General features: G+C 38.2%; 2 protein-coding genes across 2 annotated transcripts; one reads left to right on the forward strand and one right to left on the reverse strand.

Moving 5' to 3' along the window:
* Positions 1 to 18: 18 nt before the first annotated feature.
* LOC110061693 (uncharacterized) lies at positions 19 to 10,550 on the forward strand. The gene is made up of 6 exons (XM_089298404.1): positions 19 to 223; positions 1,566 to 1,715; positions 4,092 to 4,213; positions 8,598 to 8,689; positions 9,783 to 9,942; positions 10,371 to 10,550. The coding sequence occupies exons 1-6, from the start codon at positions 118 to 120 to the stop codon at positions 10,449 to 10,451; spliced, it is 711 nt and encodes a 236-aa protein (XP_089154530.1). The 5' UTR covers positions 19 to 117; the 3' UTR covers positions 10,452 to 10,550.
* Positions 10,551 to 12,156: 1,606 nt separating this feature from the next.
* Positions 12,157 to 14,826, reverse strand: LOC110067576 (uncharacterized). The gene is made up of 3 exons (XM_020774922.2): positions 14,539 to 14,826; positions 13,388 to 13,473; positions 12,157 to 13,223 (listed from the first exon to the last, which is right to left on the reverse strand). Exons 1-3 carry the CDS (start codon positions 14,691 to 14,693, stop codon positions 12,874 to 12,876), a joined length of 591 nt encoding a protein of 196 aa, XP_020630581.2. The 5' UTR covers positions 14,694 to 14,826; the 3' UTR covers positions 12,157 to 12,873.
* Between the last annotated feature and the right edge of the window lie 868 nt (positions 14,827 to 15,694).

A 15,694-nucleotide genomic window follows, 5' to 3' on the forward strand; every position in this document is an offset into this window, starting at 1 on the left:
AAATATATGAAGTAGTTACTTCCAGGACAAATTTACCGCTGACCTGTAGTCTGGCTGTAAATCATCAAATTTTCGACAATTGTTATCCAAAATACGCTGGAAAACCACTGGAAATAAATGAATTCCTCAGTTTTTTCGCGACTTTCAGCGACACTAGGTGCGAGCACAACAAGGACAACGTATGCGAGGCTAGCTTTGGCTCGATTTTATGCCACAAAGAAAGGTAAGGGCTTGATGATTGCGCGCACATGCTTTCACGTGCATTCACGTCAATGGTAACCCTCGGGATGATGGGGATGGGGTGCAATCCTGCATTGATCCTACATTATGTTATCTTAATCCCGGCGTAGTCAATCGAACCCAATCGAACTGTATTTCAATCGAACTAAATCGAACTCAATCCATGAATAGGCCCTTTGCAGCTAAGCCGTCACGTGACCTAGTTTTCACAAAATTATGGGCTATAACTTAACGAATGCCAGAAAGGGGAAAAGCATGTCGAAAATATCAAAATGGCCAAGTTTGAGGCCCCCATCATTAAAGTATGAGATTTTACGACGGTCTGAATTTTTAAAACAGTAAAAAGATTTGTATGGAAAACGTTGTTGGAGAGTAAGACCTTGCTCTCCAGCAACATTTTCCATACAAATCCTCTAAATTTTCCGAAAATTCAAACTGTCGTACAAACTTTCTCTTTAATTCCAGGGGCCTCAAACTTGGCCATTTTGGTATTTTCGATGCGCTCTTTCCATTTCTGGCATTCTTTAAGTTATAGCCCATAATATAAAAATTTTCTAGGAAAAATTTGGTCATGTGACCCCAGCTGCAAAGGGCCTATTGAGTTCGACTGAGTTCGGCAATCGAACCAAATCGAACTCACACAAAAATGATTGGACAATCGAACTAAATCAAACTTTTGATTCTGAACTCTTGAATTTTTGTAGCACTGGTGTTGAAAATCAATAACAAGTTTTTCGAGGCTTGAGTTACTTTAGTATAACTCGGGGGGTACTCCCATATATAGACTATATAGGTATGTGCCATGGGATAGGGTAGGGTTTTTGAGGTTTTCGATCCTTAATTGCCTCTGTTTGCATTGTGTTCCAGTGTGATCCTTCCTGATAGGGTACCTAAATATTTGTATCAGCTAACTATGCAGTATGTAAATGCCAGCTTAGTGAAAAACAAATGATTTGTTGAAACTGAACTATTCTTTGATGACCTTCTCCAAGTTATTATTGGCCTTCCCCGTTGTCTTTTCCCCTCTGGTATCCAGAACAAACTTTATTTAGCAACCTCCTTGAACATATTGCAAAGGAATTAGTAAACTTGCTTCTCGTGGTGGTTGAGTTGTATATTAAACAGTTGGGAACTTAAAGACCACCAATGCTCCAACAGTGCAAGAAACATTCAGCTTCTCAATGTACTTCTCTAAGTTGCAGTCTTAATTGAATGCAGATATACATGTTGCTAGACAATTCCTCTCAAAGGACATTACTTTTTCCTTTAATACTTACAGTCTTCCTTACTTCACTACAGCAATATTAATCCTGCTTTTCTTGTAGGAAAGAAGGCTAAATCCCCAAATGTTGCAATTGACCATGATTTAGCAGAAGGGCTGGTAGATTTGGAAAAATTAAAAGCTACCATGCAAAAGACAGTGGGCAGCCTCCAGCTTGAATTCAAAGACAAACTAACAGTCAGCATTCAACCAAGTGAGTTTTAATTATCCACTGAGATGTAGAGATATCGTAATTATGTGCTATGTTTAAAGTAAAACCTCTATCATGCAGGGAGGCGCAGTGGCCTCATGGTTAGTATGCTCGTTTCCGAATCGAGCGGTCTGGGTTTGAGCCCTGGCCGGGAACACTGTGTTGTGTTCTTGGGCAAGACACTTTACTCTCAAAGCGCCTCTCTCCAGCCAGGATGTTTAAATGGTTACTGACGAACTTATCCAGGGGGTAACCCTGCGATGGACTAGCATTCCATCCAGGGGGAGTAGAAATACTCCTACTTGCTTCATGCTACAGAAACCTGGATAAGCTCCAGCCTGGTGGGCCACTTGACCAGTATGCAGACTTTACCTTTTTACCTTAACTCTATAATGTAGCCTTCAATTAAATGGTGAGACTTTATAGTGGAAACTTAATAGTTTTAACAAACTTCTGTATTATAAGCAAGTCTGTCAGTCCAACCAAAGTCGCAGGTAAATGTATGTAACAGAACAGAACATCAATATAACAAACCTTGATATAAGGAGATCATTTTCATATTATGAATGTTTGCGTAAGCCCAAACATCAAATCAACCCCATAATGTAACAAATAAATGTCACCAAGTCAGGTGTGAAAGAAACAGGATTTATGCACTGCCTCTTGTCAATGGAGAACACATTTTTACAGATACAAGCCAAAAGACAGGCAATCTACATTGTAAGAATTCTTTGATGACACATCTATTATCAGTAGCAATTTTCAATTTCTAGCATCCAGTAGTTTTCTGTTGTTTAATAAGCACTTAATGACTGGCCCCAAGGGAAACAGTGAGTTTTGTTTCCCTGAGACCCTCACTGTTCCCCGAGACAAAGCCAAGTGGAACATTGAGGTTGAGAGGAAACCAAATTCACAGTTTCCTATGGGGCCAGTCATCAAGTGTTTTGTTGACCAGTTAACTTCTTCTTCTTCCCTTTCTTCTCATTCCCAGCCTCTTCTCAAAGCTGTACATGTGCATTCATGTAGCTTCCTCATTTTAGGGTGTTGTTCTCACTGTGTGCTATTTTTTTAAGCAAGACAAAATTTAGCATTTTGTGAATGTCACTTCATTGTCGTCTCAAATTCTAGCTAACTTTTCTCCAAATATCTGAAATTTTATTACTGTGTATTCCATAATGATTCAGTTCAGTGCCCTTCTTTGATAAGTGCCACTTTTCTACATGTAGTTAGTGCTCCCCCTTATAGTGCTGTTGTTTAATAAGCTCCCCTATTTTGAATAATTTGGTATTAGTGTCCCCATAGTGAACGTAGCATTCAATCCACCAACGTAGAATAGACTTATTAGATGAATGAATCTAGCCTGCGAACAGGCTTCTGGCGAGGACAGAAAAAAATTTAGGCAAGCATGAAACAGAAGAATTTGGAGAGCGAAGCGATCAGGACAGGGACAGGGGAGCCTGTGGACTTTGTTTTTGATGTGCCTATCCGCCCTTGGTGATAAGCCTGTAACAAATCAGTCAATGAGGTAATTAGACCTATCAAGAAGCTACATTTTTGGTACTTGCAAACAGCTCTAATCGAACTAATCAAATAGCTGGGCCGGGCGTCATAATATAGAGTGCAAGTAAGCAACATGTGCACAGAATGTTTCAAACACTTTTTCCCTCCAGAGCCAATACTTAGAGAGCTTAAAACATATTTTGCAATACTGAAATGAGCCTAAAGAAATTATAAGCACATGATAGTGGTGTCAAACTCTGCGAAGCGACAAGCAGATAACAGTGGAAAGTCCGGAAACCATGCCTTTGACCTCTAAAAAAATTGCTATAGCACCACCAAATGACTCCACTCCACTAGCTTCTACTTAAAATTCCTGCTTGTAACAGAGCATTAAGTACCCTTCAGAATCACTTGTGAAGTAATGAAAGGTTGAGAGACCGAAACTTAAAGGAGAACGGCAAATGCACTATTGTAACCAACCGTTGGAGTCATATAATTTTACAAAGATCTGTCAAATGTTCATCTCAAAGATGTCAACAATCAGCGATTTAACCAATCATATCATGATAACAGGAGCTGGTATCATAGAACAGCAGCATCAGTAGAATGTCTACAGGCTCCCTCGCTTCGTTCGGGCTCACTGGGAGCCTGTTCGCAGGCTAGAATGAATCATACATACATTTTTACATACATACATTTTATTTTGTTTTCAAATTAAAATTACAATTATAACATGCCCGCAGATAGCTGAGCTAATCTCGGGGGGTCATGTTTACTCGAATTATGTGGTTTGCATCCAATGTAATATTGAACGTGTTTATTTGGAATAATGAAACAAAAATTATGGCTATATTATTTTACAGGTAATATTTTTTTCAGATGTATTAGACAAGCTCAAGGTGCAATCACAGAATGGCAAGGAAATGTTTCCACTAAGTCAAGTGGCACAAATCAAACTTAACGATAGCATGTTTGTTATAGACTTGAGAGATTCACCTGAGGTACGTCAATATTTTATTGCCAACCTTTTAAATCCTATGTGTATAGTGTTCAGCATTTTATTTGTCTTTGCAACTTTAGTTCAAATTTGTCAAAAGTACAAGTAATGAGAACAAGTTTAATGACAATAACTGTGCTAATGATAAATGTTATTATATGGCTCTGTCTCTCAAGGACTGGGAACTACCAAATTCACGAATTTGATTGGCTGAAATCGATATTGAAAGCAGTCTAGATTTTCCATCTAGACCGGCATTTAGACCAGTATTAAATGTTTTGTGGCGAAAAAGTTGCAAACTAAAATGCAAAATCATTGACTATTTTGATCTAACAATATTTATTTTATGGAAGTGCCAAAAGACCTGATGGGGAAAAAAAAGTAAAGAGCATGAGCAGACTTTGGCAGAATTAAATTCAGCTTATCACCATTCGCAAGCAAAATGTCAGTTAGTACAAACCCGTTACATTAAAAGGATTCAATTGTTCTTGTTTGTGCCATATAATTAACGTCTTATTAAACAAGCTTAGTTGGTCTGTATGGGAGAATCTTGACCTCAGTTGTGTGTACAGACTAAACCCAGTGAGGTCTGTACACACGACTGAGGTCAAGATTCTCCCATACAGACCTCCTGCTCGGTTAATAAGAGCTAAATATTTATACTTCATAGTTTCTATAAAAATATTCAACCTTGGCTTATGATAAGATTTCAAAGTTACAAATGTAATAATGAGCCTTAATTTAGTCATTGACAAATATCACATGTCGTGTACTGTTCAAACTTTCATACAATTATGTATTTATTATGTACATGTATGTACCCGAGAAACAACAAGAAGCCTAATAAAAATAATGTTAGATTTGCCTGTTCTCAGCCAATTACATGAAGTAATTTTTCTAACGTCTGTTTCTTTCTTTTTAAGATGTATTTTATCTGTTTTTATTATTGTATCTTGAATAACACATTATTGTTATGTACATGACAGACACTACACCATGTTGTTACAACCTCATGCTTTTTTTTACCTATCATGCCTTTTGAACTTTACAAGGTGACAAGGTGGTTAACGATGATGCATACATGACAATTATGTTCTGTTCTGTTCTGTTATGTACTGTAGTTTTGTGTTATGTTGTCTTGTGTTGTGATGTGATGTGATGTGATGTGTCATGATGTGATGCGATGTGATGTGATGTGATGTGATGTTATGTTAAACCGCGTAACACGAGGGCCAATTCCCACTTTTTTTACATCCATTTTGAAATTCCACAATTTAACTGCCTAAACATAGTACCATTATTTTGTTGAACCAGTAGCTGGTTTGCTAAAAAAGCAGAACCCAAAATGCTTTTACATCTCATTTTGCATACAAAACAGAAACATAGGCACGCAAGGTGTGCAAGAGTTAATTTTGCATGAAGTGTCGGAGATGGAGCATTCATGGAACTGTTTACAGTAATGATTTGGTTAATTTGACAAGTTTTTTTGGTTGCGATGTACAGCAAGAAAGAAACTGGGAATTTGTGATGTACATGCAATGTTACATCGGTCATGGTAAGATAGCTTAATAGTAAGCCATACTAGTAGTGATCAGAGATTATGAAAGTGCGTTCAACGCTCTCACTTTAATATATATAATACCGTAAATAAATGATTTCACTAGCTGACTTTCAACCTTTGTCTGTTGCTAAAATCAACATTTTTCAGCAGCATCCTAGGTTTCACAGTCAGATATAGATATGCATAGTGTCAAAGTCCATGCTAGAGAAGAGGTCACGATTTGTTGATACATTGCGTGACGCCGCCAGTTTCTGTAGACTCTCAAGTTTCATAGAATATTTAAATTATGTACATTTTTCTAAGCTAGCATTTGCAATCGCATGCTCATTTCGCGTGGTCGTTCATCGTAAACAAACTCCGTGCGACTTATTTGAGTATTTCCCCTGATGAATAAAGTAGTCTTATGGATCTTGCCTTCAAAGTACTTTTTCACCGATTCCAAACAATAAAATTTTGACCGGATAAAGACTGAGCTATCTGTCACGACTGGAACTAATCAACAAATGTAATCAAAATGTAGCTGTTCCCACGGTTATGATCCCAAAGCCAAGTCATGTTAATAGACAAGACAATTCCCTCAGATTTCGATAAATGCTACCATCAAAGCGTTTAATTTCGCCAAAATCTAATGCTGAGAGCACATAATAGCGAAGTGTACGGCAACTGAACGGAAAGAAGTCAAAGAAAGATCCATCGGAAAGACGAAGTCATATGGCCTGCTCACATACTCGCATGTTCGCCACATGTCTTATCACATGTCTTGGTATTAAACAGTACCAGTTTACTGGCAGTGACATGACCCTGCAAAAATCAAGCGGGGTGGCCATTTTGGTGTCCTTACAGGAATGTGGGTTTTTCAGCCTATAACTGTGCACAGGGAAACCAACCCTGGAAAGCCACAGGTCAAAATTAGGTTTGCGTTCCACTTCGTCGAACGCAAAAATGTTTGACTGAACAAACTACAGTAATCTGACACGTCTCTAGATTAATGTAGATACCATCTTATTTTCTGACAGGCAATTTGATTCGTTCTTTGATATAACCCGCACTGTGATTGGTGTGACACGAGCACATGCATAACTCCCTCACTCACCGATCACATAGCCCTTCCAACCCCCAAGAGGAATTTTTGCTCCAGAATACTCAAGTCAATTAAGAGACTTTTTTGCATTTTATACAAGTCATAAGTTTACCCTTTTTACACAACACAACACAACACAACTTCACCAAAAATAGAAAGAAAGAGACAAAAAACCTCTCTGACACATTGAGAGTCTGATTTAATTAAATTGCACTTTGACTTGGTGCCACGCAGTTCTTAAAGAACATTTGAACAGTTTTCATACTTTTTACCTTTAAAAATATCAGACTGAAATGAATGTCATCAAATAAAACTTTTAAACTGCTACTGCAGAGACGTAAAAACTGTCCAGAAATGAAAGCCTCTTTTTTGTTTAATATCCTGAAAACAATAGCCGATAACTTGTCAGCTCTAAGTGAATTTACTCCCATATAAAAAACAAAAGTGTTAAGTTACCATTTGTTACTAAAGATAGCAAACATCTTGTGGGAAAGAGTGGTGGTGATTCGTCAGCTCCAATTGAATTTACTCCCTTGTGAAAAACAAGAGTGTCATATTACCTTTTGTAACTAAAAAATAAAAATATCTCGTTATATTTGCAGGCAACAAGAACAAAACAATTGTTACCCGCACTTACTATTGTAAATGTTAGAACTGTTTCAAATCTAAATAGTCTCGTCTCCTCTAAAACATGTCCTAAGAACTAGAAGCGACAATTCGTGACCTCTAATTGAATTTACTCCTTGTGAAAAAACAAAAGTATCAAGTTACCTTTGTAACTAAAAATGAAAATATCTTGTTTCATTTGCATACTACTAACTCATGAACTGTTTCAAACCTTAAGGCTCATCTCGTTCGTAACTAAAATCCTCAGCCTAACCCACAGAAAATGTCGAAGTAAACCCAATATATGAATACTTCCTCCTCTTTTATAGAAGAATAAGTAATATTATGGACGTTCTGAACTCTATCAGAATCAAATCTTCTCACATACTGTTTACCTTTACAACCAGGATATTTCATTGGCTGTTTATAGTAGATCCAATCTGATTGGTGTGACATACATACATCTCTCACTCACTTACTCACTCACTCATCCATTGACCTGTCCATAACATACCCGACATGCAGACTAAGAGGTATTTTTTTTTACAAAAAAACAACTCAAAAAGATGCGATTTAGAACAAAAAAAAGCAGTTCATGATTAAATCTCACTGCTGTGAGCCAATCAGATTTCAAGGATCACCAGTGATTTCAAAACAGACGTAATAAAGAAAAATATTACATGTACGGATTTTGAATAGACCTGAGGGATAGGAAATGATAAGAAGAGCCTGGGAAGGGAGAATGCTAGTAGGAATGATAGAAAAACTCGCCCCCTTTCTTTTTATTTTCTTGTTGTAACACTATTAACATTTTGGCAAGGATCTACTGCGCAAAAATATTTGAAACCCCGGAGGAGAGGGGAAGCTTCTCTCTTCCCCTGCAAAGAGCCTGCTCGCAGGCTAGAAATTCCACTTTGCCTCTCCTCTCAGATATTCCAGTAACTTGGGGTGGGTTTGGATATTTCTTGGAAATTCACAATAATTTATTTATGTGTAGAGCTCAGTAAATGTGAACCAAAGCATACACAGTGCTGCCTTTACCCATTAGTTGATATTATTGTAAGATCAGCATGCAAGGATAAAAAACCAAACATTGAACATGTTAATTTTAATTATTTCCATTCTATTTTTCTGTTTTAGCTGGTATCTCAAGCTGCTCAGGCAATTAAAAGTTGGAACACAAACTTGGAGCCAACTCTGGATGGTGATCTGATATCTATACCCATCCCCAAGTAAGACTTGCTCTACAGCACCTTTGTTTTATACAGTCAGTCCAACTATACCTTTGATGTCCCGGTCTTTGAAGCTCTTATATATTCCACCTCCAAGAGATGTTCCCCATCTTCATCTTACCCTCCTTCTACACCTTTACTCACCTTCACCTCCCCCCTCTAGTTGCCCTTTACTTTTTCTCTTCCTTTCTTCCATACTTTGTCCCCTTGTTGATGCCTTCCTCTAGTCTCCATGCCTGTTTCTTCTCTCTCTTTCAATCCTTACCTTTACTTTTATGTCTTTCCTTTCTTTCTAAGTATTTTACACCCTCCCTCTTACTCTCTCCCTGACTACTCACCCATTTTCTAATTCACCCAATACCTTTCCTTTCTTTTCCTTTTTGCCATGCCTTCCCCTTTTTCCCACACCTTTTTCATGGCTACTACACCTTCCCCAATCTTCCGACACATTTTGCAGTCCTCTGATTCCTGTTCTCCTCCTACAACACCTGTGATTTCTTTTCCCATGTAAAGCATTACGACAAAATCCGATAGAAAATCAAGCAATTTCATTTCTTAGTGGACAAAAATCTGGTACCAGAATAATTTTAAGTATTTTACAGTCCTTTTTACATTTTCTTAAAGCTTAAGATATAAATAGTTGCCTGAAATAACACCGAAAACAATTTCCCTTGGGAACGAGAGAAAACAAATTTCAAAGTTCAGAGAAATTGTGCAAACACAGGTAAAATTTCATCATCAGTTTCATTTCACCAATACTTTCAAGTGATGCATGCGAAGTTCAACATTTGTTTTTGACGTTTGGTTTTGCTAGAAATGATTTTTTTTGAGAAGATATTTAAAACTGTCATAGTGAAGTTTGCAATACGATGTAAATAATCTAGGCTCGATTTCCGCCGCTAAATCGTGTCTACGTTCCTCCCCGAGAAGAGAGTTCGGGGGAGGAGCGCGGGCTCTTTTCCCGAACAGCGGCTGGTTATCGAGCCTATAAATAATCTTGGTACAAAGTTTTTGTCCACTTGTTACTCGAACTTCTGGTGAATTCCGTCTTAAATCCAAACATGCCACAACAAGAACATCTTTTCTTTTGCAGGGTAACTCAGGAATATCGCGAGAACTTAGTAAAGCTGGCAAAATCAACATGTGAACAATACAAACAAAGCCTTCGAAAAATAAGGCAGAAAGGCATGTCGGACATTAGGAAGAACAAGAAGGGAAAATCACAAGATGATGCCAAGATGGTGGAGAAAATGGTAACAACTAAAAATTTATAATGTTAATAAGTTTTAATACCAGCGATGTTAATGGCGGATATCGTATTTTTGAGTGGGTCTTTCCTGATGCCCTTGGCTGAACATGTTTTCAGTTTTCCTGTAAAACATTCATCAGGTTTTCCATCTACATTTTATATGCACTTGCTGCCCCCTTCTCTTTGAAAAGGTCTTTTACAGAAATAAACCCTTCTCCAGGATTTAACAAAGCTCTCACAGTGCTTTAATCATTCTCTACGGAGTTAAAAGTTGTAAGTTGTCTAAAATTAAGTTGGTCTGTCTACACATGTACTTCTCTGTAACATTATTTCAGACATTTCTTGTTCCCCCTTACGAGGAACAGTCAAGTAAGCCTCTAAGCATTTTGAAACTTCGTGAGATTTTCATTCATTCTCATCTTTTTTTCACAGGTTGAACAGCTTACAGACCAGTTTTGTACTGATACTGATATACTCCTAGAAGAAAAGACTAAAGAACTACTAAGAAAATGAAAGCTTATTTATTCTTGAAGAAAAATGAAATGGTGATCCTGTCATGAGATGTCTCTTTTATCAATGAAAGCTGTAAATAGATTGGCATCGTTCTGAAAATTATGTTTGAAATGTATATAACTCGGGGTGCTCCCATGTGGAAGGAGTAGGGATGTTTCTTAGAAAAATTGAGTTAATCCACCAAAGGACAGTAATTGGAACATGGGTCAAGCTTTATTTGACACCTAAACGATACCAACGTAACCCAGACACCCAAATAAGAGCTAAGTAACTTTAAGGAGCCTTGTCGCCACCTGTGCAAGAGTAAGATTTGTCATTGCTCTCGTCACTGTCATCGGATGCTTTCTAGATCGATTTGAACAACCCCCACAGTATCAATTGCGAATGCAACGCTGGAAGATACTTAGGTGCGTAAAAACTTGGACAGTCTGTCTGTCTTGAACGCTTTTCAATGAGACTTAGCCTGCGAACAGGCTCCCAGTGAGCCCGAACGAAGTCCCCGCCCCGATCGCTTTGCTCTCCGAATTCTTCTGTTTCGCGCTTGCCGAATTTTTTTCCGTCTTCACCAACTCTATAATTTGCAACCCTAAGCAAGACAATAAGCACCCCTGTCCCCTTCACAAGAAAGTTCCCCCCTCCCCCCACCTTCCGGGGGTTTACAATAAGGACATTTGGTAAGATACTTTGAAAAACTACTTTTGGGCTCTTCTGGGAGCTGAATACAACGGTTGGACGTGTTCATCATATTTATCAACTGGACATTTTAGTTGACAATATCACTTTTTACCACAGGTTTCTTGCTTGCTATTTTAACTGTCGGGCTTCTCTATCTATCAGTGGAAATTTGGTAAAAAGTACTTAAAATGTCAAAGAGAAAACCAAAAATGAACACCATGCAGTAAAACTATGAACAGCTAAACTTCATGAACGTGGCAATACGAAATTCAGTACAATGGCCTATATTTACATTGAGATGATTGCCTATTATAGTTCCTATAACCTATAATTCAATGCGATTTAACACAATTCAATGCTAAGTTCTTAATCTACGTCACATGCGCCCATTGTCCATCTTCAGCAGTGTATTAGGTGTGCCGCAAAAGATATAGGTAGCCTGTCAGATTTAAAATATCGTTTTAAAAATTCTCGTCTCCTTCAAATTAAAATTTTTTTCTTGGGAGTTCTTTGGGTGATGTTTACATTTAGGCATGAAAGGAAACAAAGAAAGATAAGTCATGGCGACTTTGAGATGTGAGGGCATTGTATCCGCGGTTTTTTCAAGTTATTGCTGACTGTTGATTGAGAAGATTGTGCACGCGAATAGGGCGGGTTTCAATTGACTCCAGTAAAACCAAAACCAGAGTAATTACTCTAGCCAATCACAAAGGACAGACAATACAGTGAACCAATTAAAACTCCAAACAAGTGCATGTAGTCGACGCAAAGCGCGGGAAAGCGTGTGTATGCTTGTCAAACATCTTGCCCGCTCGGGTAGCCAATCACAGCGCAGGATTTGATTCAACTTGCCCGCTCACGGAGCTAGCCATATAATAAAGCTTAGTAATGCAAAATCAAGGCAAATGCGGATAACTTTCGACAGTCAATTGACAACCACTCTCTTAAATATAGACGTTCCCAACAAGGCAGCTAAATTGAAAGGCCATGACACTCCTCAGACGCATACAAGAACATTCAGACACTTGAGTTCATTTCATAAAAACGTTTTATTTGCAATAAAGAAAACGTATGCCATGCTTACATTTTAATAAAACCGTTACACTGACTTGTATTACATTAAATGCCACTGCTTACTGGAATCGTAAATCATCTAAACCACTAGTTAAATCTCGTTATTAGAACTAACTGCAATTACATCAGCAGGCCAATTTTCAATTGAATTTCGGAGTGATTTTCTCCGGGGATCATCTATATACTAAAAGTCCGTGGAGAACTCCCATATAAAATAGTCGGGGACGCTCGTGGGAAAATTTGAATTAAACCCCTAAACGGGACCATATGGGTGTGGCTTGAGCTTTATTTGACCCCCTAAGACGCCACTAAAACGGAATTAACACAGATTTTTTTTATTATTTCTTCCAGTGCACCCTAAAAGATACTTTCACGCCTAAAAATCCCCTGGGACTGAAAGTGGCATGAGAATTACATTCGTAGATCAGTACCGCCTAAGCTGTTCCGTTAAATTAAATGATCACTGGTAGAACTATCCTGGACAAAAATTGCACGGTTCACCTGCTCACTTTAGAACTGTTTTCTTCTCTATTGATATTTTTGTTAAGTTGGAAATGAATCCGAGCCACACCCATCAAAGGAGATTCTGATGTCTTAAACAGATTCCTTGCATAAATTTCTACGATAACTTTTATATGGGAGACCCCACCCAGCTCGCGGAAGAGGGATGATTTTACTCCCTCGAAGGGTCTTGGCCATCTTGAGCACTTTCCCGCCCCTTTTTATTGGCGTTCATTGTAGCAGAGGTCTCTTCCTCGGTCCTCGTGTCTCCAATGTGCAGGCTGCCATCTGGATTGTTTTTAACGCGGTCTCTCTTGTACTGTTCCCTCAATGCGCTAAGTGCTGCTGCTGTCTCGGCGTCGGACTTCTTAGTAGCTTCTCTGTTGGCTTCCTCGTGTGCTGCAAGATTTCCCCCCTTTACATTTTTCTCCCGCATCTTTTGATAGCTCTTTACAAACTCTATTGCTGCCTTCGCCGTCTCCACTGGTTTGTCTAACGTCTTTTTAACGAGAGTACCAAGACCTTCCAATAGGATGAAAAGCAAATAAATCGAGTTTGAGTAACAGTCCAAGACGCTTGTTTCGCGCGCGGATCGAGCGAGGGTCTTCACGCTTCGCTCGCGCCCCGAAACCTCGCCAATGGTACAATTCAACAGTAAGCGCTCATATGAACCTATTTTTAAATACCTGTTCTGTGGCCGGTTTCATCTCTATCACGAATACCGGTTTTTCCAACATGTACTGTTTTGCCTTTAGCTTTGATAGTTTTTCCTCTGAAAGCAAATAAAGAAGGAAATAATTAGTGAATTTATAAACATTTAACCTGGCACATTCTAGGAAATAATTTTCTTCGTCGCGGTAACGGCGGATTTCACTGAGTCGCTAATCAACCCCGGCTGATCAGGTTTAAAATCCTTTCTGCGCTATTATTGTGGAACCATGGCCATGGTATTTCCATGGTATTTCTTCGAAATAGGCAACACTTATTTCTTCTGTAAGACATCGGCTCTTACGAGTGCAAACTATGCCGCTGACATTAATTATTATGGCGTAATTTTATTTTTATTTATTTTTTTGCTATATGATATTCAATGCATTAAGCAAAATAAAATGGTTGTTGTTGTGTTGTTGTTGTTGGTAATTTCTCTCAGCTTGGAGTTAATGTTGGGACCAAAGCTAACACAAAATCTCTTCGTAACAAATTTTGACTCCATGTTACTTAAAAAATCCAAATACCTGTTAAATTAAGACAGTGTGTAGGGAAAACTTCATAGCTTTTAAATATTAATTTTAGGAATTATTATTATTGTTATTATTGTAATAGTTGTCACTACAGCCGTTCGGCGAAGATTGTATGTGTTTTTGTCTGTCTCTAAACGTGTGTTACTAAAATTTCTTCCTGTGGTTATTTTTTTCGCTTTTCCATTTCTTGCTTTCACGGAAACGTTTGTTTGCGCTTCAACTGTGACCTCTTTCAGCAACCGATTTTTTAAATTTTTTCATTTTATTGCAAACAATTCGTTCAAGTGAGATTTACGCCATGTTAGAGTAATGCAGTGATTCTGGTGATTCCCTTACTTATTTGCGGTCTTGTCAGAAGTTCTGAAAACATTGGAGAATTAGTGGTGATGATCTTACTAAAATATTAAAAAAAAATAAACGTAAAATCCCTTTATATGAAACGCGTAATATCCTGAAAACATATAGCTACAGCGTGGACGCAAAGAACAGTCTTTAGAAATATAAGAATGTCCCTCCAGAATCTGCCAATTTCGAGCACTTTTTTAACGGCCTGTATACTCTCAAACAGGAAGAACGGTACATGTATTTCATCTTACCGCTCAGTTTTCGTGGAGCTATATTCAGAACTGGACCGCGAACCACTTTTTGAGCTGGAATTTCGAGAACTTCCCCACCATCCTTCGCATTGTCCAAGGACATCCACTGTTAGGATGACTGCAAGAATCACGAGAGCTAGTGTGTACAGTTTCATCTCTGTTCGCTCGCTGTGGACTGATATCGATGTGGTTCCAAGCCAAACCGAACCTGGTCGTGTTAACACTGAATACTCCGGCTGCTCAGTTTTATGGGGTGAGACAGTCGTGAGGAAATTTCAAAAATGATTCCGGTTTTAGCAAATACCGGACGTAAAATCATCTTTGTCTAAGCGGTTTTGTAACACTTCCTCATTGGAAGTCTGACAGGATCTGAAGGGAACTGAAATGCTATTTGACTTCCCCTCCACATTCTGCGCAAACATGTGTGGTATACTGGATCATATAAACTAGTCTACAATTCTTGATACACAAGAAAAAAATAACGGATGCCAAAGCAACAAGTTTCAGACCTTGGTTGGCGACTACGGGTCACTGGAATTCAAAACACATGATAGATAAATAAATAAATAAATAAATAAATAAATAAATAAATAAATAGCAGACTGGATATCACTGACACACTTCAGCACGCCAGTATTTGAGTTCAACCGTACGAAGGAAGGTGAAACGCTCGCGAGGATATACGAATGGATGTGATCATTTTTACCTTGCCGGCCGTTCGAATTGTTGTTTAATAAATAGAGAGTTTAAAGGGACACAACTAAAGCGTTTTTACTTCGTTTTTGGTCACAGAATTGCTAACATTATGACTGAGTACCTTCACTGGTACACCAAATGTTCCTAGAACACGAGGAATTAATAAAGAAAGAACAAAGTTTGATTGGTTTAAAGCGATCTTTTTCTACGTCATGACGACAAAATTTCGAAAGGTCTGCCAGGCTTTTTCAATTTGACATCACATTCTTGTGTATGCGAAACGGCTCTTGTCTCACTATTTTTAATGCTTTAATACACTTACTGACTTATACAAAACAAGACCATTATAGTAAGGTTCCTATTGATGAAAATATGTCTTTTGGGTTTTGATTTCTTCGAAGTCCTGCTGATTATAGCACACGAGCTTAATTATCATGAGTACGACAATGGTTTTGCACGT

Source organism: Orbicella faveolata, unplaced genomic scaffold (genome assembly GCF_042242905.1).
Source record: "Orbicella faveolata isolate gen_17 unplaced genomic scaffold, um_ofav_v1 contig_3, whole genome shotgun sequence".
In the NCBI taxonomy this organism is placed as follows: Eukaryota; Metazoa; Cnidaria; class Anthozoa; order Scleractinia; family Merulinidae; genus Orbicella; species Orbicella faveolata.